General features: G+C 37.5%; 5 protein-coding genes across 8 annotated transcripts in view; 2 read left to right on the top strand and 3 right to left on the bottom strand.

The window, feature by feature from the left end:
- Positions 1-7,324, top strand: part of dsx-c73A (doublesex cognate 73A) — a 16,253-nt gene extending 8,929 nt beyond the window's left edge. The window contains 5 exon segments of the mRNA XM_018459537.1: positions 3,310-3,403; positions 3,406-3,554; positions 4,979-5,129; positions 6,265-6,387; positions 6,491-7,324. Coding sequence (XP_018315039.1) covers positions 3,310-3,403; positions 3,406-3,554; positions 4,979-5,129; positions 6,265-6,387; positions 6,491-6,573 — 600 coding nt within the window. The 3' untranslated portion in view covers positions 6,574-7,324.
- The window catches only part of LOC108730029 (elongation factor-like GTPase 1), a 40,190-nt gene extending 28,584 nt beyond the window's left edge, over positions 1-11,606 (bottom strand). The window contains exons 1-4 of one of the 3 annotated variants that reach the window (XM_018459484.1): positions 10,947-11,606; positions 8,309-10,841; positions 7,946-8,068; positions 7,514-7,662 (exon numbers count right to left, since the gene is read on the bottom strand). In XM_018459484.1, the coding sequence (XP_018314986.1) occupies positions 7,514-7,662; positions 7,946-8,068; positions 8,309-10,836 (2,800 nt within the window). In that variant the 5' untranslated portion in view covers positions 10,837-10,841; positions 10,947-11,606. The other 2 variants (XM_018459498.1, XM_018459490.1) reach the window with 2 other exon arrangements.
- Positions 11,607-13,963: 2,357 nt separating this feature from the next.
- On the bottom strand, positions 13,964-19,703 carry LOC108730062 (hydroxysteroid 17-beta dehydrogenase 12 spidey). Of its 2 annotated transcripts, none has more exons than XM_018459559.1 (4): positions 19,564-19,703; positions 15,132-15,507; positions 14,495-14,838; positions 13,964-14,362 (listed from the first exon to the last, which is right to left on the bottom strand). In XM_018459559.1, the coding sequence occupies exons 2-4, from the start codon at positions 15,504-15,506 to the stop codon at positions 14,107-14,109; spliced, it is 975 nt and encodes a 324-aa protein (XP_018315061.1). In that variant the 5' UTR covers position 15,507; positions 19,564-19,703; the 3' UTR covers positions 13,964-14,106. The 2 variants fall into 2 exon arrangements, with proteins under 2 accessions (XP_018315061.1, XP_018315052.1); XM_018459550.1 differs by lacking the exon at positions 19,564-19,703 and adding an exon at positions 19,272-19,553 and having other exon boundaries at positions 13,965-14,362.
- Positions 19,704-21,896: 2,193 nt separating this feature from the next.
- Positions 21,897-23,964, bottom strand: Alg3 (Alg3, alpha-1,3- mannosyltransferase). The gene is made up of 2 exons (XM_018459523.1): positions 23,498-23,964; positions 21,897-23,405 (listed from the first exon to the last, which is right to left on the bottom strand). Exon 2 carries the CDS (start codon positions 23,398-23,400, stop codon positions 22,087-22,089), a length of 1,314 nt encoding a protein of 437 aa, XP_018315025.1. The 5' UTR covers positions 23,401-23,405; positions 23,498-23,964; the 3' UTR covers positions 21,897-22,086.
- An 18-nt stretch (positions 23,965-23,982) lies between these two features.
- Positions 23,983-26,317, top strand: Manf (mesencephalic astrocyte-derived neurotrophic factor). Its single transcript, XM_018459577.1, has 5 exons — positions 23,983-24,190; positions 24,773-24,876; positions 24,956-25,080; positions 25,170-25,311; positions 25,396-26,317. The coding sequence occupies exons 2-5, from the start codon at positions 24,792-24,794 to the stop codon at positions 25,572-25,574; spliced, it is 531 nt and encodes a 176-aa protein (XP_018315079.1). The 5' UTR covers positions 23,983-24,190; positions 24,773-24,791; the 3' UTR covers positions 25,575-26,317.
- The last annotated feature ends 10 nt before the right edge of the window (positions 26,318-26,327 follow it).

The raw sequence follows: 26,327 nt of genomic DNA, 5'->3' as shown, positions 1-26,327 counted from the left end.
TGAACCGCTACATTCACGAGCGACAAACGGACGAACTTTTCTACAGAGTAAATACTTATGGTATGCGGACGTATGGGACGCAGGAGCGGAAAGATAATAGAAAGAGAAAAAAACCGAGGAATCGTAACGTCCGAAAGAATTAAGAATCATAAAGTAAATCCGGCAAAGAGATTCCGAGGCGAGGAACTCGAGGGAACGCAATCGCGTTTCGGTCAACGACCGCTTTATAAACGGGCGTTTTGTAGCTCGAGTTATGCGGTGGATTACGCGGCACGCGATGACATTATTTTCGAAGTCGGGCAGTTTTACGCCTCTCTCTCTTTGAGGTCGATCCAGCCTCGGAATATTGAGCGGGTGACATCGCCGATTATGGTCATCGCGGCGACATCGACCATGGCCGGTATTCATAGCCAGTTCTTATTTCAAGATCGTCTTAATAAATAATGTCTTAAGATGCTAATACTGCTCTGTGTTTGGCTTAAGTGGCGTCTACAGTGAGATTTTAAGGCATAAAACTTCAGCTTAAGCCTTAAACTGTAAGAAATTGACGACTAATTATAGCCGATCATTCTCCTCATGTTCGACTGTAATTGGTCAATTTCTTAAGGCTTAAGGCTCCTGAATAGTCACCACAGTCATATTGAATCGTGACGTCAGAAGCGAGAAATAACACGTTAATTTTTATTACGTGCCATTTGTAAGTAAAGATAATTTAGATAAAATGAAATGATGAGATCGCTTTAAAATAATGGTAAAAATGGACGAAAACTATCTTTATCTCTCTTGATAGTAAATAATCGTAAAAAGTGATAAAAGACACATAAAGTACTTTTATTCAATGTGCATGCGTAGCCTATTTTTACTTACACGTGCCTTTTACGATTATTTACTGACTGTCAGGGGAGATAGTTTTCGTCGATTTTTACAACGTTTCAAAGCAATCTCATCATTTTGTTTTATCCAAATTGTCTTTATTTATACAAATGGGACGTAATAAAAATTAACGTATCATTTTTTGCTTCTGACCGTCACGATTCAATATGACTGCAGTGACAACTCAGAAGCCTTAAAGCTTAAATTTTACGCTTTAAAATCTCATTGTAGACGCCGCTTAGACATCTTAATGTGTGATCCGACGATGCATCTGACCTGCCTATAATCGGTTTGTATCGCAACGCGGACAACGGATCTCGCTCGGAAACGAGAGAAAAAAAAGAAAGGAAGAAGGGGAACATGGGCGAAGTTCGCGAGGTTCTTGATGATCCGCAATTAACGCGTTCACCCGTGACTGACACCGTGAGCGACGCTATCGGAAGCTCAAAACGGGGCATTTCGGACACGCTTCTATGGGAAGCTGTGGAATCTTCGTCCTGTCAGCGTTCTTTCGTGAACCGCCGTCGCGGTTTTTCCCTTCATTCATGCTCGACCGAACGCTCTACCGCAGGATGCGGTCGATTCCAGAGACCAAGAAATACCTGACCCTTTTCTCGTAAGGACTTGACCACTGACTTTAATAAAAACTGCGCTGATTAGCGATCACACTCCTTCTCTTGTGAGTTAGTACTTTCTGAATTTGCCAAAAAATTTCTGGTCAAAAATGGACGAATCAGAATTTTCTGATTAAATTTATTAAAAGTCTAGTTGAGATAATCGAAATTCTGGTTGATACAATATTTCTGATAAAATTTACTAAAATTCTTATTTTTACCAGAATAATGATATCAATCAGAATTCTAATTATCTCAACTAGAATTCTAATAGATTTAATCAGAAAATTCTGATTCGTCCATTTTCCAGAATTACTATTTAATCCAACCATTTTTTTCAGTGTATTTACAATCGTCGTGAAATTATCTTGAAATCTTAATTTTAATAATATATTGTAATAACAAACGTTATAATGCATAAAGCATAAAAAAAATCAACCAATTTGGAATCTTTTATTTCATGGAAAAGAAAAAATGAGGTACTTTGATTGGTTCATTTTCTTATGCATTATACGTTATGCACGATTCTGTGCTTTGGTCCATAGAGAATCTTGGTGTCGCCGACACTTTAATCATCTTATCGTGTTAATATTTGGTCTCTCGTCAAATCCCCGAAGGGCAGAGCGGTAAAACCTACGTGAACTCTGGAGTGGGCAATTATTCATTCGTTCCTCGGAGTCTCTGAAAGTTTTTGAGAGTAGGGACGAGATGATAGCGACGTAAACAAGATAAACGGATACGCCGTAAAGAAGAGTGGGATCAGGCAAAGGCAAAGAGGACTATCGTCGACGGCGCATAGTCTCACGTTCCAGGAAGTTGGCCGGCGATGGATATCCGCACGGATCATCTTGTACTCTATCGATACAGCATACCTTGCTTAGCGCTGTGGCCTTTCTTTCGTCTCCTCTCTCGACTCCGAGCATTCCGCATTTTTTTGCATGCCTTATTCCTCTCCGTAGTTCGCCTCCTTTCTAACAATTTTCATCACGCGATTGGCACCGTGTAACTTCCCTCCCGAGATAAATACCGAAGACCCGTCCCGCGAAGCCGACTTGTCACTTTTTGAGACAAGTGCATTTTGCGCTTGGAACGATTATTGACAGGCGGAAAAATTTCCGTGACGTTACGAATATCGATGGCCCCTTTTTGACAGAACGCAATTTTTCTCGCACAAGCGTTTAACGAGACCGGATATTGGAGTGGAAGTTGGAGTTTCAAGTGCGAATCTTTCTTCATTTACATATTAATTAGCGAATAGGATTATGAAGGGAAAGTGCAAATTCGCAGAAGTGAAAAGACGCACAATCGTCTCGTGGCACAGAAACATTGTTAATAAGGTACCACGCGCAATATGGGGCCTCGTTCGCCATGCAATTGCCGTAGAGTAAAGATGCATTCATTCGCGATATCGCGGAGTGCAGATTTATGCGCTGTCGAAATAAGAGAAAACAACATTTTTCATAATCAGACCAAGTTATCCGTGGCACGTAGAGATCTCTCCTATTTCCCAGAGAACATCTCGTTCCTAGAAAATCTCTCGAGACCGTGTTTATTCGTGATTGAAGGATGCAAACCGGGAGGAGGGGGGGAAAGTTGAGCAAACACGGATTATAGCTATGTCAATCGACGAAAGAGCGCGATGTTACTTTCTAGGAAGAGGCTTCATCTAATCATAGAGCTCCGCTCGAAATCGGATTTACGGGATTACTACTCGATACCCGGAAAGTCGTTACGCGTTACGCCCATTCCTCGTAAAATCGCGCGATATATTATTACACGCGTTATTGCCAAAGTGCAAGGCCTTTTATCGACCATTTTGCAGACGGGGGTACGATTGCCGGAGGGAGCGAGCGCGGCGCTCGCAAAACCAACCAAATATCACTACTATCCGCACAATCAGCATATCTACTTGCTGCCTTTCAGCAGGTGTGCAACGCTGTTTACATCCGATTGAACTTCACGCAACCGCTGTGCGCCTGTCCCGGAAGGTACCGGGATCCTTGTAGTGCATCCTTGGACAGCGACGACCTGCACACAACCGAACTGGTGACCGATCCGCGAACCAAGGTTAGTGAAGACTCCCTCGAGTGATCGAGGGAGTTGAAAGTTTTTTCATCCTATTGTCATTCCAAAAGTTTATTTCTATACAGTACAAAACTTTTGTGTAGAAACGGTCCACTCAAATCCTTGTTAAAATTTTCTATTGAATTTTTAACATATTCAAGTATTAATTTAATATAATATGATTATGTTATTTGAATTTTGTATTAAATTGATATTCAACATTTGTTAGTGTCAAAAGAATGCGATTTATAAAATGTGTTTTAAAACATAAATTCTAAGATAAATGAATAAAATACGTGTTAATTAATATGTCATAAATGTTAATTTTACTAAAAAACTATGTCTTCATATTTTGTTTACAAATTCTGTCAGTGTCACATTTTAATTTTTTTACACAATATTTGTTACTTTTTAGCATATTCATCTTGTGTTAAATTAACACAAAAATTTGAGTGAATCGTTTGGGACACGTAAAATGTATTAAACTTAACACAAATTTTCTAATTGTATATAGTAATATCATACACACACACACACATTATTCTTCGTCCGATACTTATTATTGAAATAAAAAGGAGGGCATCGTACGAAATCTAACAAATATGCGATTGCGAAATATTTTTAGCAGTTTTTGCACAGTAAGAAAAAAAAGAAATCACATGGGAACGGTCATTTATTCGTTTACGCGTTCGCGAATTACGGATAAAAACGAACGTGTATATAAATGATTGAGGAGTTTCTGTTCGAGTCGCAAAACTAAAAGTCGCTGTTCCTCTAACACGATGTTTTATTTTAACGTTTCAAGCGTTAAGCTATTACGGAAACGGTACCGAGGCATGGCGCCATTCCTGGCATGACCAACCGGCTGCTGATTCTCTCAGAGAAGCTCTCTCAGGCGCTCTTAACGCGAGTTTCCTGCCGTGAGAAAAACTCGTTCACTTTCGTTCGGTGTATTAACCGTGACTTGCACACTGACGAATCGCTGTTTGAAAACACGATTTTAGAAGCGAGCCGAAATATTCGTCGCAATCCATGTATCGTATTTCCATAACTTGCTCGCGCGTAGACGGCCGCTTTCACGTAATTTCAGTCTCGATCGTTATGTTCCTGCGGCTTTATTATTATAACATACCGTAAAACGTAGTGTACCAGTAACGTTACGGCTATGCAATAAAGAGAGGTTCTCGAACCGCATGATACTCATGGACGGGATAATCAATATAATCAATGATTGCTCAGACACGCTAATCGCATCCCATTCAAGTGACATGATAATGCTTCATCTTAAACTGTTAAGATAGCTCCGTTCTAACGTGACACGTATTCGTGCTAACGGGATTACGTAACGTGTGGTTTATCTAACCGAAAGGAAGAAACCTGTACAAAAAATAAAATATGATCTCGCTTATTGATCATGTTTATTCCAGGCCTTGACCTTGGTGAAAACGTGCGAGCCGGTCGCCGAGATGCGAGAGTGCAGAGCTTCGCGGGACTGGTCTCTGTTGGCGTTGCAGAACGTGCGTACGGGAAAGTCTCACTATCTCGTAATATGCCGATGTCCCGACACAAACATACTCGGTGAGTGAAAAAACTCCGAAAACTTTCGATTTATCAATACAATCCGTATTCTATCAATGGCTACGTTTACACCGTGCATTTAGGCCGCGGCCTATACAACAGGTCCTTGTTTAACCTGTAGGTTAAACAAAGGCACCTATCGTATAGATCGCAGATTAAGCGCACGGTGTAAACATAGTCATTATCTACAATTTAATTTTAATCTTGATTCAACTAACTCTTCGTCTTTTCTAACTCTAAGAATTAAAAAAAGATGAAGAGTAAATTGAACTTAAAATTAATCTACGTTGGTAGAAACAGGCAGTCGATCTAATTTCGAAGATCAACGTGTAAAATTCATATTCAATACGACATGAAGAAGGGGCTTAAGAATTCAAATCTTGCGTTTTCATAATATATCTGTAACGTTACTCTTCCGTTACTTTTTATAATAAACAATTTGATAATGACGTTGCAATTTTTTATGACGGTGACGCTAACTAAAAATTAACGCTAAAGTTGTGCTAAGGTTGGAAGTCACTTTGAAAAGTAATTTGTCACCATTATGTGTTACTTAATGAAAAAAATAATAAGTAACGCGTTACAATTAAATTAGGAATTTTTTTTCAGTTACGAATGATTTTTTCAACCCGTTACAAATAACGATATACTTTTTCAACTCTGGTGTTACCATTACCATCAAAAAAATTCGCAACGTCATTACCAAATCGTTATTATAGAAAGGTAACGCTCGACAAAGTAACGGTGTTATAAGTAACGCGTTACTTCCCAACTCTGATCTGTGATTACCTAAAGATTAAAGGTTACCAAGAAATTTATATAAAATTCATTCATGAATTTCTTGGTAACGGTTTTCTTTAATCTTTAAGTAACCGTATATCGTGAAAACGAGCTTTATATCCATATCAGGGACGTTCGATGGTTCTGTATCAGATTAGAAATTGAGATTGAGATTGAACTCGATCAATCGAAGCAAAGTTCACTAAACCTGAAATTGATTTTCTTTCTTCTTTCGTCAAATTTAATCTCAATCTCAATCTCAATCTCAATTCCTGATGCAGAGCCATCGAACGTTCTTAATATTCCAACAAAAGCAGCGATTTATATAGCTATCGCTTCTCATCTTTTTTCACAGAGGGACCTATGAGCCACGATCAACCGACTTACGCCAGTGTCCCGGGTATTCGGGTGTACGGAATGATGTGCGTACAGGGGAACAGAAGGGGACGACCGCTACGATATTCGCGCAGTGTTTTTGGTAAACATTTTAAACCCTATAATATCGTTTCTTTTTTTCAAAAGTTTGTTCTGAATTTCTCAAATATGAATTACAACTAACATACGTTCGATGTGTTAAACAGAACACGCAGAGGACGAAGAGAAACCACGTTTCCCCTGGGACAAGGTGCGACAATTACTGGCGACGCCGTCTCTCTGGGAATAGTTTCGCGATGCGATATCCCACCCTGTATCTGCCATCGACGAATTTACGCGTTAATTTATAATGCTATTATTATATTTATAATTCTCCCATTCAGCCATTCGAATCCCATGCCCGAACTCTCTTCATCTTCCTACCATTTCCCTCTTATTACTCTCACGCTTCCGTAACCCTCGAACGGGCGCACCGTAGTGTGAATTAATGTAAATTAACATTAATTAATTATTAATCTCATACTAATTTATTATTAATTTCATACTACGTAATTTTTCGTTCAAAGAATTATTTTTGCTCTATCTGCATCGATTAATTATTGATCACAAAAAGTCAAACCGGAAGAAAGGTAACTTTTAGAAACGCAAACATCAGCGTGTCCGCACGAGGGTTAACAGACACGATAGGACGAAATCGTCTATGTCACTTGTATTCTCATCTTTACATAATTACTCGTCTTAAGCATATTTATTATTCATGATTTCTATATTATTTGTAATTTTAGCTGTCGATTAATTACACACGACATACACAAATTGCAATGAGGAAGACAAACGGCTTCGCCGCCTACTCAAATGTAAAGAGCTGTCTGATTGCGCGTAATCTTACAAAAGAAAAAAAAATAGGAATATATTTGGCACCTGAATTTTCGACAGGCAAGCCCTTAAAAAATCTACTTTCCTCATTACCAAAATACTAAGTAAAATATGTTAATTACTATATATTCCAAAGGTATTTGTTCATTTTTCCAAGATTCACAATATTAATCAGACGCGATTAAAAAATGAGAAATATCGATGTAGATACTCTAAGTCACGTATTTGCAATTACGTGACTAAACAAAAACTCGGAGATGTAGTACGTGTTCGATCGTATTTAATGATATTCTAGATTATACGAATACGTGAGAGCGACTAATCAGTAACATTATACATTAACAATTACTCACCGAGAACGTCGGAGTTGACTAAAACGCTACAGCTGTACATCGCCGTCATCAGTCGGGGGTGTCGCAGGCTGAAAATCCGTCGACAAGCCTCTTTACACGCCGACATTAATTGACCGCCCAAATGTCCCTGGCTCTGGCCACCGGAATCGCTGCAACGTTTCGTACATCTTATTTATCTTCCTTTTTTTTATACTCGCGTATTTAGTATCTACTAAATTCTTCAATAACACGGCCAAATACGACCTCTATATATATATATATATTTATATATATGGTTATATATACTTATCTTCCAGAAAGCAAGCAGTTGCAATGCACATATTTACTTTATTGTAAGAGTATTTCTTGGTCGCAGTTGTCGATTCAAGATATTTATTTTTATGTAATAATTATTATAATGCGAATATTTATTAATTATTAATGCATATTTACCTTTGTGGAGTCTCAAAAATTTCCCACTTTTTCAACACGAAGCAGACACCCATCATAGGCTCCTCGCATAAGGGACCAGCCAGAGTAGCAAGTTGAAATCCATTGACTATACTGTTATCATATCTGAAAAATTTATATAACAAATATATATATAGATATATTATTATTATTATTATTATTCGAAATAAGTTCCAAGGAGGTAGTCAAAGTATGTATCTCGTTTATATTTATTTTTTGCATTGTATGTTACAACATCTACCATTACGATAAATTTATATTTAATAAATTGTTTATCGAACGTCGGTTTCGAACGAGATATGTACAATAAAAAGCTTTTGCATCAATATATTTTGAAATACTTACGCTGCTCGGGAATCGACATTCGTGTTTTGCTGCTCCCAGAATTTTTTCTGCCTGTAATCAGTCTCGTTCAGTAAGATATTGGGCCCGCATTTTCGTGGACCAAATGACCATATTTTATCCAGTACATTATCCTTCCACCCCGCTTCGAGAAAAGCTGTCTCCAATTCGTTCTTAAATACCTTTGCTTCCTTCTGCTTCTTATCAGACATGGATCTCTCGTTGAGTTGATTCTCGCCAACAATAGCCTCGTGCTCCCCATTCTCCTCTGTGTACCTGTCGCAATAACTGTCCAACAACTTTATTAGATTTGCACTTTTCTCTAATAATTTTGTTACGTTTTCCGGAAGAGGTTTCGCGTCTATCTCAAAACGACATTGCCGATTTGACGTCCAGACCTCAAGGTTGACTTCCGCCGCCTTCTTCTCGATCGCCTCGTTCACCATGTCGAGTTTCGGAGGTGGCACTACGGTTTCGCGAAATGGCACGATCGGATCGGACACGTTAATATCGATTTTGGCGTATCTCAGCTTGAGATCTTCCAGGCATCTCTCCAGATGAACTTCACCTGCGGTGCTCAGGACGATCTCACCAGTCTCTTGTATGTGAACGATGGCACAGGCATCCGCTTGGTTCAGTAGTTTCAAACCATTGATGAGTTTTGGCAAGTCGTTGGGATGTTTCGGCTCCAGAGCTACTCTCAATATAGGAACTGCGAGAGAAGTTAACTCTGTGAACGAAGGACAGGCAATTGTCGTTGAAAGAGTCGCGGTCTTCAAAACGTGCTCTTCTAGGCTACCAATTCCGAAAACATTACCCGCCGGTACTTTATTTATGGCCTCGAGCTCTCTTCCCATAAGAATGTATAATTTAGTTACAGTCACCTTCGTAATATGACTACCGGGCTTCAAATCCTTCAGCACATGGGACGGATCCACCTTCTCACCCGCTTTATCGCGTTCCAAAGCAATAGTGGGATTATGCTTTGGTCCTAAAACAAATACCTCATCTCCAGTCTTTATAGTTCCCGAATACACTCTGGCGAAGGCTACTAATGTGCCGTCCGATTTATCCTCGGTGACATTCTCATGGTTTACGTTATTGGAGACTATCGTATCGGGCGTACTTTCCTTGGGATCTTCGTGGTTTTCAATGGCAGTACAAGTTTTTCGCTCCAGTCGCTCTGCATGCTTCTGTCGAATGATTTCTCTTCTTTGTGCCAATTCTTCCGGTGTTAGCGACTTCGGTTTGTTCTCGGGCAGCATGTCCTTCTCCACTGGAAACATTTTCGATACGAATATGATAATCGGCGCTTCCGACGATGGATTGCACGATAAGAACGCTCCTTTCAGTTGCTGTGTTTCAAGAGGTAAAGCAGAGAAGTCGTTGTTCCCGCTTATCAATCGCTCGATTTTCTCATGGGTTAAATTATGCGGTGCTGGAACCTTCTCGCATACCATATCGAGACAATTTTGCGCCAGGGGAAGCCATTGCGAGCAAACGGCTTGCAACTGTGCCTTCGGATCTGTGTGCCTCAAGTCGCGCGTTGTCAATTTAATATTTAATTTTTCAGCTATAGTCGGCAATTTATCTTTATCTTTTCGTATCACTATGGTCTCGTACAACACCCAGATATTATCCAAAATCAACTGAACGAAAAGTGGCTTCTTAGCCTTCTCCTGAGCCCCCTTCATGATCCTCTTCGTTTTGTTATTTATATAAAAATCCCCCCACAACGTTTTGCGCAGAACCTTTTCGCTAAATCCTAATTTGTTTGAATAAATTTTAGCGAATTCCTTAATACCGAATCCCCAGCCATCAATTGCACTAGTAAAAAGAACGTTTCCTTGTTCCGGAGAGAAGTATAAATTTGAATCATCTATCTCTTCCAACACGGATTGCCAATCGGCCAGATCCCTTTCGTTCACCTTGTCCCACGTAGACGCGACCGTCTCCTCGCGTTCTTCACGTTCCATCACGTCGCTCGCAAATAACTCTCCCATGATGGCATTCACTTGTTCCAAGACTTGTGTCAAACGTATGTAAGCGTCCAATGGCGTCAATTTCATTTCTGTGATCAATCGGTCAACTTTGTTAAGTACTAAAATAGGTTTCAAACCCTCGACGTAGGCTATAGATAAGGCGCTACGTGTCTGAGGACATACGCCTTCCACTACATCAACTAGGATGACAGCTCCGTCCGACAGTCTGACTGCTGTTGAAACTTCCGAGGAGAAGTCCACATGTCCTGGAGAATCGATCAAGTTTATCACATGGTCCGTTTTGTTGCGTACATGATACAGCGTTATGGAGCTAGATTTCATAGTGATCCCACGTATCTGTTCATCTTGTCTACTATCCAGGTATCTAAGTTTGCCAGCCAGCTTGTTGGATATGATGCCATTGCTCGCAACGAGAGAATCCGCCAGGGTAGTCTTTCCATGATCCACGTGCGCCAAGATACATATGTTCCTGATACATGTAGCGTCATTTTGTATCTCGCTAAGCTTCTCAACGCTGATAAAGCGCATCGTTACTCAGATAGGAGAACGAAGGATGAAGAATATAGCTCAACGAAGTATATACAAATATACATATATATATGTATGTATATATATATATGTCTACGTGTCGTACTTACGTATCGTACGGTTTACAATATTCAGTGATTGCAACAACAAATGTAAACGAATGACGCAGCGGTGCGTACAGCAATATATACATACAATTCGACCTAGGCTACTCTATATTTATAAAAACAAAACTTAAGCTAGGGTCGGACCGATTCGCATTCGCGCGCACGTGTCCAGCTGTGGTAAACACTATTTCAGTTTATTTTCTCTCCGACAAAGTGCGTAAGGTTTGTTGAACGCGAGGATGTAACGAAGGTTGAACGGCCTCGCTGTCGTCGTGCGGAACATGCCAGCGGACATCGGTTATCGGCGCGGCGGAACGAGACACACGCAGACACGGGTGAACGACGAGCACGTGGACGGGATCTCTCTTCCTCGACGGTGTGTGACGCTTGGACCAACCGGGGAGTGGTAGTCGAAGCGGAATGTAACACTGCCACTTGCCGCCTACCTCGAGAGGTTAGGCGCGCCGAAACGTTAACTTGACGCGCGTCGCTTTCTCACTCGTTTCGCCTCGCGCTGGCTCGACCGACTTTCCACCAAGTATCCGCCTGCGACACGGTTGAATTCGACCTGGACCCTTGATCAACGCGATTTTCCGTTCGTATCGTGCAGATCCACGAGTATTTAACCATGAAACGTACGGGTGCAGACGGCCATATTGTTTCGGCGCGTGAGGGCAATGCGCGATCAGTGCGATTCGATTTGCGCATGCGAGACAAAAATGGATAGAGAGAGAGAGAGAGAGAGAGAGAATGGATTAATCATTCGAAAAGAATTTCTTTTTCTCTTGAACAGGGTCAAGTATGAATAAACCTTCATTAGTCTAATTCTAATCGGTGAGCTAATCGAGTTAATTAACTTTAATGTATCAAATTAAATTTTATATCTATTATTTTGTTAATATCCATACAGCACAGAATTTGCAGCAATATCGCTGCAAAATCTCTGCAATATTGCTGCAACTTTTGTGCAATTTTGTGCTGTAGGGGTAGATAAAATTAATTTTTTCATTGTTTAATTGTAGAATTAGAAATTTTGCTGTTGAATCAATCACTGATTAATCGGAATTCAGTCGAATTTGCTCTAGTACTATTATCTTAGTTTTTATCAATATAGATTAGTTTTAATCTTGGTGTAACTTATTTTTATCTTTTCCTAGTTTTAAGAATTAAAAAAACATAATAGCACAATTTATGCTGGTTTCGGTGTAAATTAATTTTAATCTCGGTTTAACTTATTACTCATCTTTTTCTAATGCCTGTTTCTATCAAAATGTAGTTTAATTTTAATCCCAATTCAATTAACTCTTCGTTTTTTCTAATTCTTAGGATGAAGGATAAGTTAAACCGAGATTAAAACTAAATTATATTATGATAAAAATGGATATGCGAAGACTCGATAAAAAAAAAAGTATCATTACTTGAAATAATTTCGTTAAAACAGAGAGCGATTTATCGCGGTCTACTTTTCGGCGAATTTTATATACATCCGTTTTACTTACCTGTGTTTCTCTATGCTTGTTGTCTTCCCTACAACGTAAGTTTCGAGTCGGATGAAAGAAAAAAAGAAAAAAATTAGTCAAATGGGATGCAAAGTGCGACAAAAAAATTTAACGCTGCGATGGAGCCAAGTCGTAGACGCGCTATTATTATACAGAGGCAATTGTATGATAATTACAAAACAATTTCAAAGAGAAGACGAGTTCCCAGTGCAAGGTTTGAAATCGATAGTTATTTTATTTGCTATCTGTTACGTAACGATTGAGTTTTCTGAAACAAACTCAAAAAAATAGCAGGTGTGCTCTCGAAACATTCGATTACTTTCTTAACTTATCCGGTCGACGGTTTATTAATTATTGTACTCATAATAAATTGTAAGATTCAGGAGAAATTTGGCACAGTAGATTTCTTAAGAAAAATTTCTTAAGAAAGAGATTAGGAAAATTTTTAATAGAAAACATTTAGGAGAGAGGCATTCAGAACTTATAATTAGCGACAATTCTTGCTGTAATCTTGTTGAAAGTTTTCGCATATCTTTCCATATCTCCTGCAATATTTCTTGCAATATCGCAGCATGCGATAAGAGTTCTTTCGATAAGAGACGAAAAGAGTTCTGTGTACTCGATCACGCTTTCTGTAAAATTTCACGCGTTATCTTAATATCAATTAAAAACCTATCAGTTTCATGTGTGTAACTATTTTATTTGCAATCATTAAAAATATGTAGGTATAAAATATATCGAGGTGTTTTTTCCAAGACTACATAGTTTTTAAGATGTTTAAAACAATGATTTCATTATCATTAATGAATCTTACATAAAAGATGAGTGTTTTTTGCACTCACAATAGACTCAACACTTTATTGAGAGATAATTAGCGCTGTATTGTATTTCAATCAAAACAGCGAAGAATATTCCAATGAGTATTTTTTTATCTTTTTTTTCTTTCATGCCAGTATTAGGAGACGCTACCGCGTCTCCCGTCATATTTTTGAAGTTTAATACGTTAATAACATCCTCTTTTTATATTAAGAAAGGGACATTATCATGTTATGAGAGAAACGCTACAGCGTCCTTTATAGGAAGGAAGATACTCATGTAATAAAAAATTGTTTTGTTCAAATGAATTAATATCACAAAAATGGATGTATTAGAGAAGAATATAGATTTTTACAATTAAAATGAGATAACAATCATGTTTATAAGTGCACTTGATGCGTAGATATGCATATATGCATTTTTCTGTCCGATTTAGGTCACTCAGAAAAGTCTTCGTAAAATCTTGTCCCCTTCATTATGAATTTGCTTGTCGTAGACAACAGAAGAAAACTTCAAAACTATCTTTTTGAGAGGGAAAACTTTGAGAAACAAATATATTATAGATTCGGATATAAAGAAGTACCGATCAAAAGAATTTAGTTAAATGTGAAACAGTAACAAAAAGCAATTCTAGAATGACTGACGGAATACGCATTATGCTAAAAGATGACACACAGAAAAACGTAAGCAGTAAGCAAATAAACATTTTTATATTTACTGCTGCTTACATTAATGCCCTACGTCCTTGACTTTGATTGATAGAGTCGCTTATTGCTTACACTGCAACGTTTTTTTATGTGTCACTGCTTTATTCGTTAATGAAGAAACGATATCAACGCGCGAGACAACTAGAAAGTGTTCCCCTCCGAAACTTCCCGTTCTACCGTGAGTTTCGTCTTCTTGCGAAGAGCTCGTCCCCTTAAATTAAGCATTGTTTTCGCCACCAGCCACACCGCGCCCGTCTCGCACGTGTAACGCAACGCGTTTATGAAGCCGAGGATCAAAGAATGAGGTGGATATCCGGTCGTGCGCGATTCGATGCCGACTGTTCTCAGTGACGCTTTGACGAATGTCTCCGGGGTAGGTGCCATCCACGTCGGTCTCCTACGGAAAAGAAAAGATATGAAGCGACGACAACCGACGTTTCAGAAAAATTTCAAATTCTGTGTTTATTGAAAAATAAAATATAGAATATTATTTTTCACAATTTCTCGAATTTATGTAAGAGGTTCTTACTTGATCTTGGACATTTTCGTGGCGACTGGGCCGGGTAGAACGCACTGAATGGTGACGCCTCTCGGCGCAGCTTCCGTAGCCAAATCGGCGCTGAGTTTGTCAATATACGCTTTACTGGCGGCGTAAACGGACAGATACGGGCTGGGTATAGCCGCGGATGTCGAACTCACATTGATGAGTACTCCTTTTCCTCGTTCCATCATACTGGGCAGAATCGCTCTCGCGACCCCGGTTACTCCGGCCACATTCAATTGCAATATTCTTGCGAGAACTTCCTCCGACACATTTGTGAACATTTCAGGATGGTCGTAGCTTGCGCCAGCATTGTTCACAAGAACACCGACCTATTGAAAAATATCTTCTAATTATTTTCTTTCGCTTTATCTCTCTCTATCGTTAAAAAAAGTATTTTTCAAATTTTTAAGGAAAAGAAATTTTTTATTTTTTTATACAAATTAACTTGTGCTTTTTATTATTATTTAATGATTTATTTATTAAAGCCTAAATTAATTTGTTTTATAGTTTTTTGCATTTTTTTTTTTCAAAGAAGAGCGATCTCCTCTTTGTCCAGGCATCTCTGTGAAATATTCCTATCAATTTATTCGAGATTTACAATGAATCACATTAGATTTGTTACCTCCAAGTCCTGCGTTGCTTTGCCAATTTCCGCGTAAACTATCTGGCCTTCGGTTAAATCAGCTTCCACGACACGAGTTTCCACGCTATATTTCTGCTCGATCTCAGTAGCTACGTCCTTTAACTTGGACAAGGACCGTGAGACCAAGACGATATCCATACCTTGTTCGGCAAGTGCCTTAGCGTATGCCTTCCCAAGACCATCTGTCGCACCAGTTACCACCGCCCATTTCCCCTGGGTTCGCAAATTTATTCCAAATCCGAGACTCGGGGCGATCAGTTTCTTCCATGCTAGAATTCCGATTTTAACGAAGATCCTCAAACTGATCAGCGCTATTATCAACAGAAATATCTTCTCCCACCAGATTAGCGCCATTCTAAAATATAATAAGCAATACCATATATGTGTCACATGAATAATTCAATCTTCTCACACAACACAGAAGCTAGCAACAATATTATAACGTTTAAAATATATAATGTGATACTACTGGAACATTGCAATAATAGTGGGCAGAGGATTTCTTGGTTTTTCAAACAAATAACAGTACTTTACGTCCCACTACGAAAAACTAAGAATTTCTAAGATCTTGTCTCAATTTATATAGTTTTTCTGTACTTTTTCGTAAAAATTTTTTTCCGCTATGGCAGGAGAAACTATTTTGCATTCGAAAACCATTTAAAATATCTGTTTATCCATTTTATATTTAAAATGGATTCAAAAAAATTTATTTTGCATTTTGCATTTTAAATATATTTTTTGAAAGTTTTACAATCAATACTTTAAACAGAATTCGAAAGGCGTTTTACCCAATCCTGCATTGAAAAAAAAAGATTGACTGCTGCAGCAAATTAGATGGTAAAATATGGCACAGCATTTTTAATTGATTGCAGCAGTCAATTTTTGGTTGTGTTAATCTATTGAAATCCTATACTGACATTGCAGATAGACTAATGCAACCAAAAATTGGCTGCTGCAGCCAATTAAAAATGCTATATTTTATCATCTAATTTGCTGCAGCAGCCAATCTTTTTTTCAGTGTGGTTGTTTATATTTGCTTAATTTAATCGCGGCTGAGCAATAAAACGCGATACACGATTTAATATTTGTCATTTCTCAAAGTAAATAATTTAAAAAACCATCATTGAATTTTAAATTATTTCATCTGAATTATATTAACAAGCTAAATTTGAATTTAACAAACTGTCGCCTAGCGTGATCGTTATAATGATAGCAAGAAGCCTGCCAGTCATTGTCGATTTGGCTTCCATGACCTCGTGTCATATCAGCCATATATTAATCATTACATTGTATTAGTAACTTCATTCACTGACATCCGCATTTATATCTTGCTTTACTTTGAAAAATGTTGTTCATATAACATTCATCTACTTAACATCTTCAACTTGTTTAATTTCCGATATAATCACACATTATCTTAAAATAGTCTGAGGCATATTAATCTTCGACTATATTTTTCTGCTTAGGTGTCATTATCTTGCGTAATATATTTCCTGTCAGGCTATAGAGATAAGCTCTTATATAAATGATATATCCATGAATCTCTTACTTGTGGAAAAATACATTAATCACGTGATCGATTGTCCTTCTATGAACGTTTGTGCAAAATGAGTGTTTAGTGCTTCTTCTTTTTCTTTTGTTACGTTTTTATTTTTCTAAGTGCACGCTTCTCTTTCACGTACGTACCTATCATATAGAGACACGCAAGTGTTTTTGAAATATAGAATGATAAGCACAAACGTAAAAGGTAGTATCAAGTTTCGTTCTCAAACACGCAATGCAAACATTAACATACAATATTTATTCATCGTATTGGCAATCCAATCAGTATTCGTCGCGATCGTCAGATAGAAAAAAATCAAAGCTTTACATGAGGAGCAAAGTCCTACCGTTGTCGCGTTGTAGTTATCATGTGCACAATGATAATATTTAACGCGTTACTTTAGATAATGCGTGTTTTAAAAGGAAAAATTTTGCCTCTTATATTCTCAAGTTTGTGACAGAGAAGTATAAATATATGAGTATACTTTTAACATAGATCTTGTAGAAATTCAGTACTAGCCAATTTAATACTGAAAGATAATGATTAATTACTCGTGTTAAGAACTTAACACGAGCACTAAACAACAATACTTTTAATACTCAAAATAAACCGTTGCAACAAATGTAATAAAGTAATACAGCAAAATATCAAAATTTGAAAAAGTTAAGCTGTTTGGTTCGCTCTGTACTGAAAATCTCGTTGACTTTGATCTTTTATGGTCAACTGATTTGATTAATATATAAAAGGAGATAAGATCCTTGTATTACCGAAAACGGAATGGGAACAGTTAATATCCACTTCAATATAGATTAACCTCGGTTTAATTTACTTTTTATCCTTTTCTAGTTCTTAGAAAAAATGAAGAGTAAGTTAAACCAAAATTAACCAATGTAGATTAACTTTAATCTCGGTTTAATTTACTTTCTATCTTTTTTTAATTTTTAGAATTAAAAAATAAAAAGTAAGTTAAATCAAGATGAAAATTAAGCTGCATTGGAAGAAACGGGCATAAACTGTTTTTGAGAAATTTTTTAGACGGATAACACAGACCTGCGAAATGAAGGGTCTAAACAGAAACTAGAGTAGTTATTTCTTACGTAATTTTTCACGCTGAATCGAAATCTGGCAATAAAATTATTCCATCACGTCAGGATTTCGAGATATTTTAATCTAAAATTGCAAAAAACGCTTTTTTGGGGATATATATTCGAGTTTCTGCCGTATTTAGAGTATACCTCTCTCAACATCAGCACTAATTTTACATGAAAGTACTAAATGTTACCTTTCAAACCCATATTGTTTTAACCCATTTTTTTTTATTGAGATATGACAAATTGAATTTTCGGAGTTTCAGTAACAACTGGGTTAATGATATACATAAATATATTGCAGTCAAGAAATAAGGATATATTTCTTATTCATTGACAGAAAAGTGAATTAAAGCCTCCAAATCCTAAGCTCTTAATGTCTAAACTCTTGAGCCATAAACACTTAAACCATCAACCATTAAATCCTAAAATCTTTGAGTTTAAAAAAATGTTTAATGATCATTCTGCCGTAAAAACATTAAGGGTTGAGGATTTAGAGGCTTTAGCTCAATATTCTGCCAATGATTAAGAAATATATCCCCATTTCTTGACTGCAACATTTATGTATTTATATCATTTATCCAGTTGTTACTGATACTCCGAAAATGCAATTTGTCATATCTCAGCAAAAAAAATTATATCGGGTTAAAATAATATTTGAAAGGCAACATTTAGTACTTTCATGTAAAATTAGTGCTGATGTTGAGAGAGGTATACTTTAAATACTCTAGAAACTCGAATATACCCAAAAAAAGCGTTTTTTTTTTGTAACTTTAGGTTAGAATATCTCGAATCCTGCCGTGATGGAACAATTTTATTGTTAGATTTCGATTCAGCGTGAAAAATTACGTAAGAAATCATTACTCTCGTTAGTTTCCAAATCATCGCAGGCCTGTGTAATCAGATAGAAGGACGAAAATTGAAATTATAAAATAGGTATATAGTTTGTTATATTTTTTACACTACTTAATAAGTAGTTAATTACTATCTTTCAATATTAATTTTTTCGGTTTAATTTACTTACTATCTTTTTCTAATTTTTATAATTAAAAAAATAAAAAGTAAGTTAAATCAAGATTAAACTTAATCTATATTGAAAGAAACGAGCATAAACTGTTTTTGAGAAATTTTTTAGACGGATGGACGAAAATTGAAATTATAAAGTAGGTATATAGTTTGTGCTATATTGTACTACTTAATAAGTAATTAATTACTACCTTTCGGTATTCATTTTCTATAAGAGAACCTAATACATTAATCAAAAGTCTTCGAATGAATTAAAATTACCTTTAACATTTTTATATATAGTGATGCGACACATAGCTAATTTTAGTCTTCGCCCGGCGCGACTTAAAAAAAAAGTAATTAATTCTGACCGGGCAGATCCGTCGTAAATTGCATAGAGTTTCATCGCGATACAGCTTTCTCCGACGTTTCATACTTCAATGCGCGAAGCGATCGTACCACGATACTTTCTCACTTTCTCACCTGAACTCGACCTTTACCAGCGACTGACTCTTCTTCCGGATCTCCCGATCATCCGGCGACGAATAACGAACTCTGTTCTTCACCGAGGATGCGACAGCTATATTCTCGTCTCGGGGAATGAAATATCAATAAACGTGCACGATAACAGACTACTGCTCGATAAATAACGATGATCGTATTTAATCACGTTCGAAATATACACAGCCGAATGAAAGAAACGAAGGACAAGGTCGGCGAGCACGATGCTGAGAACGGATCGGATTGGTTAGACGAAAATATTAAGGTTACATTCCCCGGAAGGGCAACGACTTCGGCAACGACTTCCTGCTTGGCACTACCTTGATGACTGCCGGCGTTGTACTGCGCTCTGCTTTGCGAAAGCGCGGTCGCGATCGATGCTTTGCTCGGAATTAGGGGGCTATCAGCGACGCTTACGCGCGCGCGCACGTAATGTCAAGGCTGAGACAGGGCTTAAGAGTGCTAAAACCAATGTTCCCACTAACTCGATGGGATGTCGCCCCCACGACGAAAAGATAGCGGTATCCACGTGGCCGAGCAAAAGGTTCGCCGTTCTGAGCGAAAACGGCGGTGGGGCGGCCGATGAAAGAATTGACGATTCTCTCTTTGACACACTTCGTCGCAAAACTCGCGGCCTCCTTCTTCTAAACTTCGCACGATTTCTTTGATCGTCCGTGCGATATATCGACGGTTGTGATACACTTCCGTTTTTTATAAAAGCAAATAGATATTATTTGGAAAAACTGCATGCGGTTTAAATAATATGAGTCATTTTCGTTTTCTCGTGCAACGAAATAGTTTTATGTACATGTATCAAAAAAGCGATATTCCTGATGAAATAAATGAGTAGAATTTTCTGTTGAGTTTTTAATAAATGTCTGCTTTGAACTTGAATTTGCAATTCTCTCTCTCTCGGGAAATTTTGTGCGATTTTTTGCAAGCTTCTTTTTACTGTAGATTTCTTTTACCGCATATTTACAATATTAATTCAAGGTTTTTTTTTTCAACTGAACTTTTCGCACAGTCATGTTTCCTTCTATTCTTTTCACAATTTGACAAAAAGAAAAAAGATAGACTGTGCAAGAAGTTCAGCTAAAAAAAGAACAAACCTTCCGATAACATGCCTTCATAATTAATTTTTTAATTTATCGATTGATCAATCGCACTGTATGCAAATGTAATTTTGTTCCATAAAAGCTGCATTTGCGCATAATGCGATTGATCAATCGATGAATTAAAAAACTCGTCTTATATATGATCGAATTGCTATGTACAATATATCTTAAATAAAAATTTGCATTAATTATCTCGCATGCGAAAATTTAATTCTTAGTGCACACGATAACTTTCCAGACCTTTATTACACACAACGGGTCGTTCGTGTCTCCGGTTAACTTTCATTATTTTTATAAGTAAAAAATTATTGTCAAATTATCAAAATTATTAAGTGATTTTTACATATAATTTAACGTCTTTGTAAAATATATGTAAGATTATGTATTCAAAAAATTGTACATAAATGTTATAATTTATAATTAATTACTTAGTGCTCCTAGTATTTCAAAGACAAGAAATGCATAGGACACGAATAACCCAATCGTGTATAAGGATTAATATCGGCGAGTAGAACTTGTGTGTAGATTATAATTGTGTAAGCACTAAGTATTAATTATGTATTATCCATTCATCACCCCATTTTCGTTTTTTACACTTTCTGTATGATGTACATTGATTTATACAGCATAGCAATTATCGTTCATTACAAAAACTCGTTACGGAATAAATACTCGCTGCAATTATAAATGATATGTAAATGTTAAATAAAATTTCAACGTGATATATACCAAGCAAAATGTTCGCTACATTTCGTTACATTATTTTTTTATTTTACTTGCAAAGTATACCATTAGTATAAATACAGTACTATAATAAAGTAAGAAAAAGCAAATGACATGGTAATCACTGTCTTTTTATTACGCATGTACGTAAAGACGCAAACGCGTTTGAAAAATAAGATATAACTATAGATTTCTGTAGACATATCTAGATATCTAATTAACATGTATATTGACATAATTTTTTATCAAACTGAAAACGGACCATCATTTACACAGTTACTACATACAGTGCTTTATATTTTGCAAGTGAATATTGATATTAATCTACAAAGATTACCTCGGACATAATTATATCTTTTATGTTTGTTAATGAGAATTAAAAAATATTTTTAAGTATATTTTGCACAAATAAGGAGATATCTTATAAATATGCAGTTTTTCATTGCAAATATGGAAATAAAACTAACAAATTTATTTCGATATGCTATAGTTCGGTCAAGCTATAATTTATCAAGTAAACATGGTCGTCCTTTCAAATTGACTGAAATTGTCTTCACACTCATCTTAGAAAGGAAGCGATTTAGGTATTTCTACACTGAAAGAAAAGATTGGCTGCTGTAGCAATTTAGATGGTAAAATATGGCATAACTGACTCGCAGCAGCCAATTAAAATTGTTATGCCATATTTAGTCAATCTTTCCTTTCAGTGTACAGAAATGTATGGATTTAACATAATTTATTTAGTTCAATATACAAAAGGTATATTGTACATATAAATACATATTCGTTTGTAAATACAGACTAGAATATTATGCAAATTATTAAATTATAAACGGACAATTAGATTACATAGTATCGGGACGATGGATATTAAGTAACATCGGATGGAAAGATACACGATATGAATATGTATTCAACTTTATATATTACATATAATTGAGACCGAAATGCGTCAGCCTTCATTTCTCTTTCGCGTTATTCGATCTATTTTTTAGAATGCCGTATAGCAAAATTATGTGGCATAAATGCAACGCCGCGCTACTGAACACCGTACTCGGATATGTGTTCCAGCACAATTCTATCACGCCTAAAATGGTCAATTTAAAGATAGTTTTGTAGTCGGTGCACCACGCGATGTACGGTAACATGTGATAGTACCATATATAGAATTGATAATGCAACGATCTGCTGAACATAACGCCGATAAAATTCGCAACGAAAAGAGGATAGACGAATAACTGACTTACAGTAGACATATCTACCTTCTCTTTCTTACGAAGTTGAGACTTCAGTTCCTTTCCTACGTGTTTTAACTTCGCGTACGACTTCATGTAGCTGATCCAAATGGGCGCGCAATACAGCAGCGTTAACACATGTAGAAGTAACAGAGAAACGTGCAAATACGGATGTACGAATACCTCTTCTGGCAAGAACCTCCAATTTACAGTCCACCTGAACTCGAAGATTCTACCCAAATTGAAAGCGCCCTTTATATAAGCGATCGGATTCTCTAGCAAGAACGGAAGACCAAGAATCAGCTGTATTAATGCGCAGATAGACAAATGTATCAGTGTTTTGAACGTTCCTAGCACGCATAGGTAAGCGATAAGAAGCGCCGGAGCAAACAGCAGTATGTTCATCTTGATGGACACAGCAAGGCTGTATAACGCGCTACCCAAGTACCAGCGATTGTCCAAGAATGAGTTGATAGATGCGTATAGCAGCACCATTGCCACTGGATCATTGAAGAGCCTCAAAACGAATATCGAGTGTATTCTGTAGGAGGTGCAGCACATCAAGATAAGGACGTAGGGCGGTACTTTCTTGGTCCGTGCATAAATCCGGAAGACTAGCATCAGCGTGATCACGTACAACGCCGCAAAGACGTACTGTGCTATCCTTACGTTGACGCCACGAAAAGTTATGTAATAGAGGCTGGAAAAAACGTAGACAAAGCCAGCAGGGTAGACCAGTGGCCCAGTGTCACCTCGCAGTTTCGAGTAGTCCGACGTGCCGTTCAGGAATCCCTCGACTTCTTGCATATAGGCCTTCCAATCAATTTCAGTGTACGGCACTGTCTGGATGACCACTACATTCAAGACGATTTCCAGGACGACGAACAGTTCCGCCGTTAAAGACAGTTTTTTCGGATCGGTGAGGAAAGAGACGAGCTGCCGCCGTGATTCCACGTGATTCTCCAGCCAGCTCTTGTTGCTCCTCCTCGAAGATCTGCCAGCATTGAGGTTAGGTCTCGCCTCCCTGCGTGGCGCCATTCCGCCTGTAACGCGTGTCTTCCGTCATTTACTCCGTTATTTTCTTTCAATTATGCTTATAAACAGACTCACGCAGATTTTCATTAGTGAATATTACCTCGGTCCCTTTTCCGTGACGTCCTCGAAAGGTTAGCCGGACTTACGATATCGGTTCATCCGCGTGACGATGAATAACCAGCTCGTCGGAGCGATAATCCACTTTTCGTCATCGGACACTCATGGGTGCCGCGAAAAAGATACTTCTCTTTCGTTTTTTACGCGCCGAGCGATAAATCTGTGTTTTCCTCGGTATAAATATCCACGGAACTTTGTTGGAGTAAACATGGCGATCGCAAAGTAAATAGAACCGCTGCTCCGTTTAGTTCCGTCATGGTTCCCGTTTCTCAAGCTGAACTTTCCGAATTATTCGCCCTTTCTTTCCATCTAACCGGTTGGTCGAATGTTTCAGTTCGAGTGCAGAAAATGCGAAAGTGCAGCACCGCAGCACGAAGTGACGAAACGCGAATATAGTGCCCTCTCACTCACATCGCACGCGAATCGCGGTGACGTCACGACCAATCGGCGCGCGCGGACGGCAGTGACGTCACGACCAATCGGCACGCGCCAGCTGGGATTCCGGGTTTTTGACAGAATCCAACGTGTCGCAAAGCTCGCAGGTGAATGACGGCGGTGGACGTGTCGTTATTTCGAGGAGTCGAGGGTGTGAATTAAAGTCACCGCGCGTCGCCCATCCATCGAACGACGGAGGCCTCGCATCGGGAATACGCTAATTTTCAATCCGATCGCAACGGTACGTACCACGCGCCCGCGCGAAATAACCTTAAATCTAGTCCATTGGAGACACTTATGTGTCAACATTTGACACCTCGCGTTTTTTTCCGTCACAACTCCCCTTGTTCTTTTGTCATCGGCGACCGTTGGCCGCAAAATCGTACCTAGGAGTCTCGTGAGATTGAAAGCTTGGCACGTTTCTTCTAGTGTCTTCCGAGGAGTAACAGGGATGTTGTGATTTTGTTGAATTAGAACACTTGTAATTAAATTCCGATTAATTTGAGTCAATAGAATAAATGGAAATTTATAGCGTTGCGAAAGATCGGTTTAATCGACTTTCTCTCGTCTTTCTTGTGACAGATAAACATGTAAAATATGTCATCGAAACTAGGCTTTTTAACTTCTTACATGGCTTATCTTGCCTCTTTTTCTTTTCACGTTGGAGGAAAAAAGAGGAAAGATAAATGATGCAGGAAGTCCAGCTAAAAAAACAGATTTTTTTATTTACACGATCATGTGATAACACACTTGTATAAATATTTATTTACATTTTATATATATAAAGATTAAAATGATATTAAAAAATATTTTTAATTAACAGAACTCAATAGAACAGGAAGATGAATGTGTCAATGTCGCTAATACTTTCTGTATTCCTCGGAATTGTGTGTACTGTTACGGCATTAAAAGAAGGTGACTGTGAAGGTGAGAATCTCTCTGACATTTGTCTTTATATATAAAGTTTGTACATGCTTTTTTATACATTTCTTATCTAATTTTATAGTATGTGTCGCTGTTGTGGACAAATTTAGTCAGACACTAACGGAAGATATTAAAAGTGACCCCAAGAAGATTGAAGAAAAGTTTCGAGAATTTTGTAAAGGCACTAAATCAAAAGAAAATAGATTTGTAAGTATGAGCCTGTGGACAAAATAAATATAGATGTGTTCTCTCGGTCAATTGTTTAAAATAATCGCAACTGTTGTATGTGCTTCCAGTGTTATTATTTAGGTGGATTAGAAGAATCTGCCACTGGTATCTTGGGTGAGCTCAGTAAACCACTATCATGGTCTATGCCTGCAGATAAGATATGCGAGAAATTAAAGAAGAGAGATGCTCAAATATGCGATTTGAGATTCGGTATGTATAACATTTGTGCGCTCTTGGCATTCTTGTTGCAAGATCGATTATTTCGACATTGTTATGTTGCTATTTTTGTTTCAGAGAAACAAATCGATCTCAATACGGTAAATCTGAAGAAGCTGAAGGTACGTGATTTAAAGAAAATTTTGAATGATTGGGAAGAGACGTGTGACGGTTGTATAGAGAAGACGGACTTTATCAAGCGGATTGAGGAGCTCAAACCCAAGTACTTTAGTAGCAACTCGAAGACGGAACTCTGAAGGATTATCCTTAATTTAGACATGCAATTAAGTTAGGATGGCTAAAATTCTGTTTCTTCTACGGAGGAATTGTTTACAGCATTTAGGATATATATTATCCGTGTCAATATACGATTCGCGTATAGCTGTGTTCTGAAAAAATTTGTCTTTAATGACAGTCTCTTATGAACTAAGACATTTAGTTTCCATTAAATGGAGTAGAGTTTAAATGAGAATTAGCATGAGACAAACGATAATGGGCAAATTTTGTTATGTAACATTTTTATATCTCAATAATTTCGAAGGACATATGCATTAATAATCTAATTTTCCCGTAAGGTAGCCATGCTAATGGATCTATTTGATCAAAGGTGCTCCATTTTTATGACATCATTAGATATAAATTAATATACGTCGTTTATATATGAGAAATTATTTTCACACAGTATTTATCTTCATTGCTCTTCCTCAGGTAGTATAGTAATACGCAAATACGTTTGTACGGTATGTTCGAACAATACTTCGTACCAAAACATAAATACGATGTGTGTAAGAAGTACTTCAGCCACAACACCGTTGTACGTTTTTACAAAATTAGATTTCTTTTCGTTATCCGTTATGCACGAAATACGAACAAAATGTACAACTAAACTTATGAAATATCTCTCATGGCCAGTATGAACTGTCGTACTTGAACGTGACAGGCTTAACAATGCCAATTTTTGAGATAAGAATTATTTGTATCGATATACACCAACTTTTCCAGTAAAAAGA

The sequence above is a fragment of the Mycetomoellerius zeteki genome, unplaced genomic scaffold (assembly GCF_001594055.1).
Source record: "Mycetomoellerius zeteki isolate Tzet28-1 unplaced genomic scaffold, Tzet1.0 scaffold119, whole genome shotgun sequence".
NCBI lineage: Eukaryota > Metazoa > Arthropoda > Insecta > Hymenoptera > Formicidae > Mycetomoellerius > Mycetomoellerius zeteki.
The sequence above is the reverse complement of the archived record's forward strand: the minus strand, read 5'-3'. Positions and strand labels throughout refer to the sequence as shown.